General features: G+C 43.2%; 1 protein-coding gene across 1 annotated transcript; it reads left to right on the forward strand.

The window, feature by feature from the left end:
* Positions 1-3,223: 3,223 nt before the first annotated feature.
* On the forward strand, positions 3,224-9,324 carry ATP4B (ATPase H+/K+ transporting subunit beta). The gene is made up of 7 exons (XM_088160131.1): positions 3,224-3,335; positions 4,734-4,862; positions 6,017-6,130; positions 6,922-7,121; positions 8,288-8,344; positions 8,897-8,989; positions 9,163-9,324. Exons 1-7 carry the CDS (start codon positions 3,224-3,226, stop codon positions 9,322-9,324), a joined length of 867 nt encoding a protein of 288 aa, XP_088016257.1.
* The last annotated feature ends 303 nt before the right edge of the window (positions 9,325-9,627 follow it).

A 9,627-nucleotide genomic window follows, 5' to 3' on the forward strand; every position in this document is an offset into this window, starting at 1 on the left:
AAATAAGAGTTATTATTAGTGAAACACAATGCAGCATAGGAAAAATCATAACACACACAAAAAAGATCATACCTCAAACTCTGAAACTAAATAGAAAGCTGGGTGCAAAGTGTTCCTTCACTGTGCCACACCATCTGAGTGACTGGAATTCTCTTACATATTACATTCTTTATTTCAGAAATCTTTCAGGAGAAATTTTTGCCCTCTCCATGAGAAAGGCAGAGAAAACCTGACATGTCCGGTCACCTTTTGACTTTTTTAATACAGAAGACAGACAAGGGCCAAAGGCAAACCTCATTTCTACCATGGAAGGAAGATGAACTTCCAATGATAGCCTAGTGTATAACCCCCAGGTACATGAGGATGGGAACCCATGGGATCCTCCCCCACATCTTGCTATACCAGGATGGATTCTCCTCCCAGCTGATGCAGCCTGTGCTGCACACTGGGGAGTCACCAAGGCACATGGGATGAGCACCTCCTTCAGGAGCAGGCTGAAATCCTGGTGCTTGGAGAGGCAGCATCATGGAATCAGTGAGGCTCCAGGCAGTGACCTGTCCCTCCTGGTATTCCCCACCACCACCACCTCCAGCACTGCCTCCACAAGAGAGAGGAATCTGTAAGTGCCCTTATCATGAGTAAACAAAGTTAATGTTTTATTAACATTGACACTGAGTTCCCAGTCAGTGCTGGGTGAACTTAGAGCAGTTCAAGTTGGTGTGGCATGTAAGGAGCCTGGATAAAGCCAGGCCTGGTGTGCCAAGGAGTGCTGGCACCCAGGTCTTCTCAGGACAACGTCTCCAAGGCATAATGTCTCAGCCTGGATCTAAACTTTTAGGCACAGTGCTGTAAAAGTGGCCTTCAAGCTTATTACTCAAGTTGCTAATTGTGCAAACCACAGAAGGAAGAAGGGGCTTCACCTCCCTGTTTGTACATATCATTCAGCTACCTCTGGTCACAGGAGTGCAAACACATTCTCCATTGGTTTCATTCGGAGTCTCTTGGTCTCCCTGAGCCCAGGCTTTGTCTTGCTGGTGTCCTGGTCAGCAAGAGAGAAAAAGTGCAATGGATCCTGCCTAACCCCGCCCATCACCATGCCTGGGCTGTGCTGTGCAGGACAGGTCTCACCTCCAGCCTTGTGCCACTCCATGCTCCTGAGCAACTTTCCCTCTCTCCTGGGTGACCTTCCCTCTCAGCTGTCCTTCCCTTTGCTGGCCAGCCCAAGGTCAGTGGTGCAGGCATTAAAAACTGGCCAAGGAAAGCAAACATTAGTCCCTCTTAGAGCTGTTTGGGGTACATTAAACACAACAAAAGGCTCTGGGTCAGTCAAGGGATTGGCACTGCAATGGGACCAGGGCTGGCTGCCAGGGCATTGTGGCAGGGATGGATGCTGATGGGCAGCCCTGCAGGGGCAGGTGAGGAAAGGGGGCACTGGATGAATCCAAATGTACTATAAAGCAAGAATGAGCTTAGATCATCCTTCCTGTGGGGCCATAAAGAGTTGCCCACTAGTCACTAAGAAGTGTTCTGACAAATTACTGCAATGTCCAGGAGCCCTTCAACAGACCCTATAGAATAGCAATTGCTCCATCCTACCTTGAGAAACCACTTCAGGCAGGCAGTGTTTATTTTCACTCATGCACTAACTTTCCAGGAGAATCCCAGATTTGCCACAGCTGCACATGGATGCTGCCCACGGCTGAGCCATGCCAAACATCTGGCAATTCACCAGTTTCCAAGTCAGCTTGCTTGTAAAGTGGTGGAAAATCCCCAGGTTCTCAATGGGAAACTTCTACACTCAGAGTTCTTGTACTTATGAAGATTCTGCTCTTGATGGCCCTTCTCTCTTCACAGTCTCTGTTACTGCAAAACAGAGGGACAGGGAACAAGTCCATGAAGGTGACATGGCTTGGGAGCAGGCTGTCCACATATACAGCATGCAGCATGCAGCCCAGTGTCCCCTCTGAGCCCCTCATGCTGCCACTTGGATCTCACTGAAGACATAATTGATATTTTTGCATGCATTCCCAGGTCTGGATCTTGGAAGAGGGGAGGGCAGCCCATCGGGGGTTTTTGTGATATGAAACAGGGGAGACCTATGGCATGCTCAGGGACAAGGGGTAATGGCCTTAAGCTGAAGGAGAGCAGGTGTAGATCAGATGCTGGGAAGAAATTATTTGCTGTGAAGGTGATGAGACAATGAAACTGATTGCCCAGAGAAGCTGTGGGTGCCCCATCCCTGGAAGTGTTCAAGGCCAGGTTGGATGGATCGCTAAGCAAGCTGGTCTAGTGGAAAGTGGCCCTGTCCATGGAGGGGGCTGGAACTAATCTTTATGGTCCCTTCCCACCCAATCATTCTGTGATTCTATGATTCTGGCTTGACTGAGTTGGGCTGTGACCCAGTATCAGTACTGGCCCCTCAGGGACACTACTCCATACTGTTTGCAGCTGGATGTCCACGTACTGAATGCTGCACTGTGGCCCCAGCTGTCATCCAGCTGCCATCTATCCCCTGGCCCTTCCCAAGCCAAAGCACAGGTCCCCACCTGCTGCTGTGTCACCAGTTTTGTGGATGTCAAGCTGGGTGATGTGGGATTGGAAAGCCTCCATGTTTGCCCAACCAGTCCATTTGTCTCACAGACTGATGGATGTAGTGCACCCTTGGTAAATCCCAACCACCTTCTCGTCTTCCATCTGCTTGCAAATAGCTTCCAAAAGTAATTGCATATTTAACAAGTAATTACTTATTTTCTAACCATCCAGCCTGCAAATACCCTGTGTCCCAACAAACGACTACACATTGTAGTGGGAGAACTGTATTGCAGATTACCTGGAAAAAAAAGGGGGAAAAAAAAGAAAACCCAGAGAGAAGCAAGTTCTCCATTGCTTTATCTGCTCTGATAACAGCTATCACACAGAGTCTATCACAAACCCTAGGGGCACTTCGCAAAATGCGTAACTCTGCTGACCTGCTAAGGCAGTCAAGAGAAAGGGGAAGGGCATTTGATAGGAACAAACTTTCCCTTGCCAGCATTATCAACATCCTTTATAAAGGCTGATAGTGGTGAGCAGTGGCTTTCATTGGCACAGGAAGCAATCTCAGTGACCTTCAGTGGAGAAGAAGGTATAAAACCCAAAGTCTTTTTCTTGGTCGACTGTTTGGGCATTAGTTGAATTTCTTAGTTTCCAAGGAGGACACATTTTTGGGAACTTTTCTGAGAAAATGGCAACTTTAAATGAAAAGAAGACCTGCAGTGAGCGTATGGCAGATTTCCGTCGTTTTGTCTGGAATCCAGAAACAAAGCTCTTCCTGGGAAGGTCCTTAATTAACTGGGGTAGGTTTCCATGTGCAAGACTCCTCTCTTCCTTCTGGTATACTTAAAAACTGTGGGGAGGGGATGTTGTCCTAATAAGTGAGACACAATGTAGGTGTGTTGAAGCCAGCAGTTCTCATTTGTGCTTCTCAGCCACTTTTTTGGGCAGCTCTATGAGCTGGATCAAGTAAATCAAAACATTGATCCATGCAGTCCCTGCAAATGTATGACTTCAAAGTGGTTTTGAACCAAATACTTCAAAAGAAGAAAAATTAACACGTTAACAGGAAACTTATTATTAGCTAGAGGTGACGGTTACAGTGTGGTTTTGACATTGTTAATGAAAAGGGGGTTCAGGTACGTGGAGAAATTTGCTTAATTGGTGAGTTTTTCCAATTCTTTGGAAACAAGGGGTTTTTTCTGAAATTCCTTTCTGAATTATTGTCTGCTCAGTAGATCTTGTTTTTTATCACTGCATGCTAGCATGTATTTCATACTAGCAGCTATTTCATACCAGCATGTATTTTATACTAGCAAGTATTTCAGCTGAGCCTCCCTTCCCAAAGCCAAACTTGGGTCTACAACAATGATCTGTATTATGATCCACATTCTGGGAAGGGCAGCCAGGACCATTGTAAGGAAGATCCATACTCTTCCCATAGACTGTAGGAGTAGCTGCAAGTTTCCAAGTGATTTTTCCTGCCTGTGCACGTAGTTTATTGGCTACTCCTAAAACCAGAATTTTACAGACAATGCAACTGAAATTGCCTTTCCAGTTGGTAGAGAAGAAGGTGCTACAGGGCCTCTCTGATTACAAGCAGAGGTTTCTAATAGCACCCCTCCAGAACAACCACTGGCTGCTTGTACAGCACCAGCCAGGTACACATACAGACAGAAAGAAAACATTAATTGCACATCATCTCACAGCAGAATAAAGCAGCAAGATGGCACATTTTGTTGGTGGTGATTTCAGCTGTATAAGGCAGTGAAATAATATGGGTCTGAACCAACACGCCTGAAGTATTGTCATCTGTCATCCAAATAACACAAGGAACAACTTGAGTTTGTCAAAAAGACACCTCATCATCTGTGCCACTTAGTTCATGTGTAATAAGTAGAGAAATGGTTTTAATATGTGAAATTACTTCAAGATGCCATATAGCCTTTAAGCTTTAAATAATCTGGGCTCAGCACCAACTCCTTCAAAAATCCTTGTAGAACTATACATTTTTTTCTATAAGAATATTTTTTGAGTGTAGAGACAATGCTCCAAAGCACCTGTCCCTTTACAAGGAGAACTTCCATGGGGACAAGGGTGGAAAGGAGACAGCTGCTGCTGCCAGGATCATCATGGCTGCAGAGAGAGCACTGCACAGTCTTGCTCAAAATTTGCAATTCTGCCCTTGTTCTTTCCCACAGTGTGGATCAGCCTCTATTACCTGGCTTTCTACGTGGTGATGTCAGGGCTGTTCGCGCTCTCCATTTATTGTTTAATGAGGACAATTAATCCCTACGAGCCGGATTACCAAGACCAGCTGAAATCCCCAGGTACTGCCAGGGTCCCATAGCAGCTGCGTGGGGCTGGGCTGGGCTGAGAGGCATTGGGAGAACCCAGGGCTGAGGGGAGACCAACGTGGAATAAATCAGGTCAATTTTGCCCAGACAATCCCCGCAAAGTTTAACCTCTGAAAGTTAAACACTTTCAGGTTTAAAAAAAAATCCGGCACATTTATTTACATATTGATATATTAATATACTTTTATATCCATATATTTATGAAAATAGAATATGAACAATTAATGTATATATATATTAATTTATTTCATCTTGCTATTGGGATATCAGTGTCTGCCTGTAGCAGGTCACCTTCTCTCCCCATGGGCAGGGGTCAGTCCCTGGGAAAGTCCTAGGTTCTACTCCAAACCCCCAAGCACCACAAAGGGCTTTCGGGTGCCCAGCAAGGTGTAGAAGTGATGGGCTGAGCAGCCTGGGGTGGGTATTTCCATACTTGCCAGCACCATGGGAAGTCCCTGGTAAAGCAGGAATACCTGACCAGCAGGATGTGCTGCTCCAGTAGTCAAGGAAGTAAAAATAAGACAAAGATATGGGATTAGGAATACAGATTTGTATGAGATGCTCAGAGACCATCAGTGCACTGCTAAAACTCCACACCCCAATGGCTGCTTTCCACAGCGAGAGGGAAAAAAATAGCCCTAAAAATTATTCCATCAGATGCTTTTGTATTTTGAAGCTTCTGCTGCCAGTATTCAGCAAGTTTGGTGTTTGCTGGGAAAATAATTCCTGTGACATATTATGTGTGGCTTTTTCAAAAGCTGTTTCTTATGCTGCCATATGATCTCTTGCTTTAACCCAATGTGACTGTTACTGCTGACAAGTCCTGGGGAAATCCAGTGCAATTGCTGGGATGATTTTACAAGCTGTTCTTGTAACAGCATGGATATATGTGAAAAGAAAATAATTCAGCAGCAGCACAGGCTTTAGGGTTTTGGATGAACAGCTCATAGCTGAGGTGATTTCTGTTAACATGGTTAACGTGGTTAAATCTTCCCCAAAAAGGCTGGAGGGTCTTCTACATTTACAATGAGTCTTGATGCAGGATAATTGCTACTGTCAATTTAAATAAACAAATCTGTGCCTGGCACCTCTCCTGTGCTTTGTCTTCTCCTTTCCTCCTGGTGAAGGTGTAACCATACGACCCGATGTTTATGGGGATAGAGGACTACGAATTTATTACAATGTATCTGACAACAAGACCTGGGAAGGTTTAGTGACAACTCTTCACACTTTTCTGACAGGTAAAAATGAAATTCTTGTGTAATACTGAAAAAAGGTGCTGCCTTATCTCCCACACTAGGTCTGAGGACCTTAAGTCAGTGCTTCCATTTTACATTTGTCCTTCTCAAATCACAGATTTTGAGTGGAAAGTGCATCTTCTGAAAGGGATGAGCAAATCACCTCATGAATCTATAAATCAAACGTATGTACACATCTATAAAAATCCAGGCTCTGCTTCAGGGTTTTTACTTCCTTTAATCCTAAACATCCTTACTAAAATAGACCAATAGAAAGTCTGAAGGAAAAGGGAGGACAAAAGGTCTTCAAAATTAGTCTCATCTAAATTAATCTAATTAATTTGTCTATGACTACAAACATCAAAGTGCCATAATAAATCGCATAAAGCACGGTGTCTTCAGGGAATAAAGTCAAAGTAGGTTATGTGCTCCATTTGCCTGTTCATGTCTTAGCATATTTATATTCCTATTGAGCCCTAATATTATAATTCTTCATGTTTCTCACACACATATTGAGAAAAATTGTATTTGAAATTGACTTTATATGGAGCTATCAACACATGCTGCCAGTCTTAATTCAATCTCTTTTCTTTTGCTTTGCTTGGATATTAAAAAACCACAGCAAAACTGAACCAAACCCCTCTACAGTTTAAACTTCCCTTGTTCCATCTAATCCCAGCTTCACTTGAAGTACAGTCTCCCATGACAGAATCTCCAGCCTGATGTTGGGATGTATAATTTGCATATGAAAAGCTTCAGAGGGGATTTTTTTCTTTCTTCCTTCACACATCTAGCATATACACCAGCTGCTCAGCATCTGAACATCAACTGCACCAACAATACATACTTCATCCAGGACACCTTTGATGGCCCGAATAAAACAAAACTATCCTGCAAATTTACCTCAGACATGCTTCAAAACTGCTCTGGCATCACAGACCCAACTTTCGGATACCCAGAAGGAAAACCCTGTTTTATTATAAAAATGAACAGGGTAAGTACAAGTTCAAGGTGCTGAGCAGAAAAAAATAAGAGTAGCTTGAGTCTCCACTGGGGACCTGCTGTGTTTCTGCTGCCATGGGTTCTAAACTCTGCTTTCTACTGGGAATCAAAAATCATGTGTCAGACAGAGCTCTAGAGTTACCAGGGAAATCCTGAGACTTTCTCAGCATTCTTATGAAAGCAACATAGGGCAGTGACCTCTGAACTGACTCTCTACAGCTTAGTTTAGTTTAGTTTGTGCCTCTGTAGGGCTCTCATCCCACAAACTAGCACCAGAAGTTTCCTCCTGCAATACCACAGCCCAGTGCCTTCAGCTGAAGCACCAGGATGTGACATTAAACTGATGTGGTTTCAGAGACGTAGTATCTTATTTCTTCAGGCAGCAACGAAAATCTTCAGAAGAACCTATAAAACCAAAATTCAAACTTGGTGGATATTTTTTCTCAGGGAAAACCACCATCACATTTTTGGAGATGAATAAAGGAAATTTTCAATGTTTTAATTTTTTTTCAGGATGTAGACAAAGGCATAAACACTTTATATTTTTTGGGAGGTACAATTCTGAGCCTTCTGATTCAGTTTTGGTAGAAAGCGAAGAGCTCAAATTCCCCTCCAGTTTCTGATAACCACTGACACCACTGCATTTTTTGTTTGGCTTTCACCTTAGGCATTTCCAAAATTGAAATTTAAGCAAGAGAGGAGCTGTGCCCCTGATTCTGGCTGGTGAAACAAACTTTTTCCGAAAATACCTTCTTTAGCAAGACTGGGTGCCATCTGCAGCAGGGAAAACATGTGGATAGTGACCAGGGGGCTTCACCTCCTTTCACTGTTGCCTCTACAGGATGCAACACCAATAGTTTTGTAAGATCAAACCAACCCAAGGGTTTTTCTGCCAAAACCAAGGTCTTCGAAGAAAGATAAGATCAAAAGAAGGGGTATTCAGCTTTTCTTTACTGACACACAATTAACAACTTTAAGAGACACCTGGTAACGCCTGAATATCCAGCCACAACAGTTTTTCCCCTACAAAAAGGAGATTATTTGTTTGAGTCTTATACAAGAACATATTAAGCATCCTTTGAAGCTCAGCTCTCAATTGATTGCCCAGTTTTATCTCAAAACAATTTCCAAGATGACCAAATGTGTTTTCTTTTTCAGATTATCAAGTTTTACCCCGGCAAGGGCACTGCACCAAGGGTGAACTGCACATACGTGGTAAGGGTATGAGGCTGAGGTCTCACACATTTCAAGCACTGCAGCTTTGAGAGCAAGAAAGTGCAGTGGTGACCAGAAAAAACACCCTAGCTGAAAATCATAAAAAATCCCTTAACTGAAAATCAGATCCCAAATACTTGGAATAGTCTCAGTTCTGCGCAAGTTCTTACACCAGCTGACATGCTAAGGAAAAAATCTCCAAGTTTGCTTTATTTTAAATCACCTGAAAATTTTCATTTTCGGGCTGCAGAGAACGTTTGCTGTTTGCTTTCAGCTCCCTGCAGTGACATTCACACCTCAGTGCAGCTCCCCCAGGCTCTCAGCAGGTCTGACTCAGTGAATTCCCAGCTGCTACCAAAGGACACTTGCCTGCTTTTCTTGGCAATAGCGACAGCGGGAGATTCCCACTTTTATTTGAAAAATAAGACTGATGCTAAACAGCCTGCTGAAGTTGAGCTTTAACACACACTTAGCAGCCCTACAACGCTTGCCTCGGGCTGGTCGATGGTTTCCTCACCAACAGAGCATCTTCTTCTCTTGTTTTATAAACAGAGTGAGGAGTCTCGCCCATTGGAGGTGGACTACTACCCCGTGAATGGCACCTTCAACCTGCACTACTTCCCCTACTACGGGAAAAAGGCTCAGGTGGGTGCCTCTGTATTTCACTTTTCTTTCTCTTTATGTAAGGTGAAACATATGGAGCATCTTTGCAATCCTATGAGCACTGGAGAGGCTATTTTCAACACCTCATTTTTTAAACTGGTAGTGTAAAATTTAAATATTTTCTTTTAATTTTTTTTTTTAATTTCTCCTCCTAGCCCAGCTACAGCAATCCCTTAGTAGCTGTGAAATTTCTCAACATTACGAGGAATGTAGAACTTAAAATAGTGTGCAAAATCATTGGAGCTGGAATTACCTATGATAATGTTTATGATCCGTATGAAGGAAAAGTGGAATTTAAACTGAAAATAGAAGACTGAGCAGCAACAGAGACACTTCTGAAAAATGTATGAAGAGTAAACTTAACTATTATCACATTCATCTATATTTATTTTCTCACTATGCTTCCCATATAAATTACAGTGCAAAGAGACATTTTCTACTGCAGGCTGGCCTATAAAGCTAAAAATCAAGATCCTACTCTCAGTGTGTAAAGATGAAGATTATGTCAATGTACATAGCTTAATATTTCATGGCTACAGGATGCTGCTGCCTTCATGCAAATATTTGTACAAAACAAGTTTCCCCCAAAAGGGTGCAGCTATGCCTTCAAAGAACATAAG

Source organism: Sturnus vulgaris, chromosome 2 (assembly GCF_052056855.1).
Source record: "Sturnus vulgaris isolate bStuVul1 chromosome 2, bStuVul1.hap1, whole genome shotgun sequence".
Lineage (NCBI taxonomy): Eukaryota > Metazoa > Chordata > Aves > Passeriformes > Sturnidae > Sturnus > Sturnus vulgaris.

Bases quoted from the DNA above. Each gene is read 5' to 3' on its own strand.
- ATP4B (XM_088160131.1), top strand. From the start codon at position 3,224: ATGGCAACTTTAAATGAAAAGAAGACCTGCAGTGAGCGTATGGCAGAT. The intron at 6,131-6,921 runs GTAAAAATGAAA...TCACACATCTAG, and splicing joins TCTTCACACTTTTCTGACAG to CATATACACCAGCTGCTCAG. The intron at 8,345-8,896 runs GTAAGGGTATGA...TTTTATAAACAG, and splicing joins GGGTGAACTGCACATACGTG to AGTGAGGAGTCTCGCCCATT.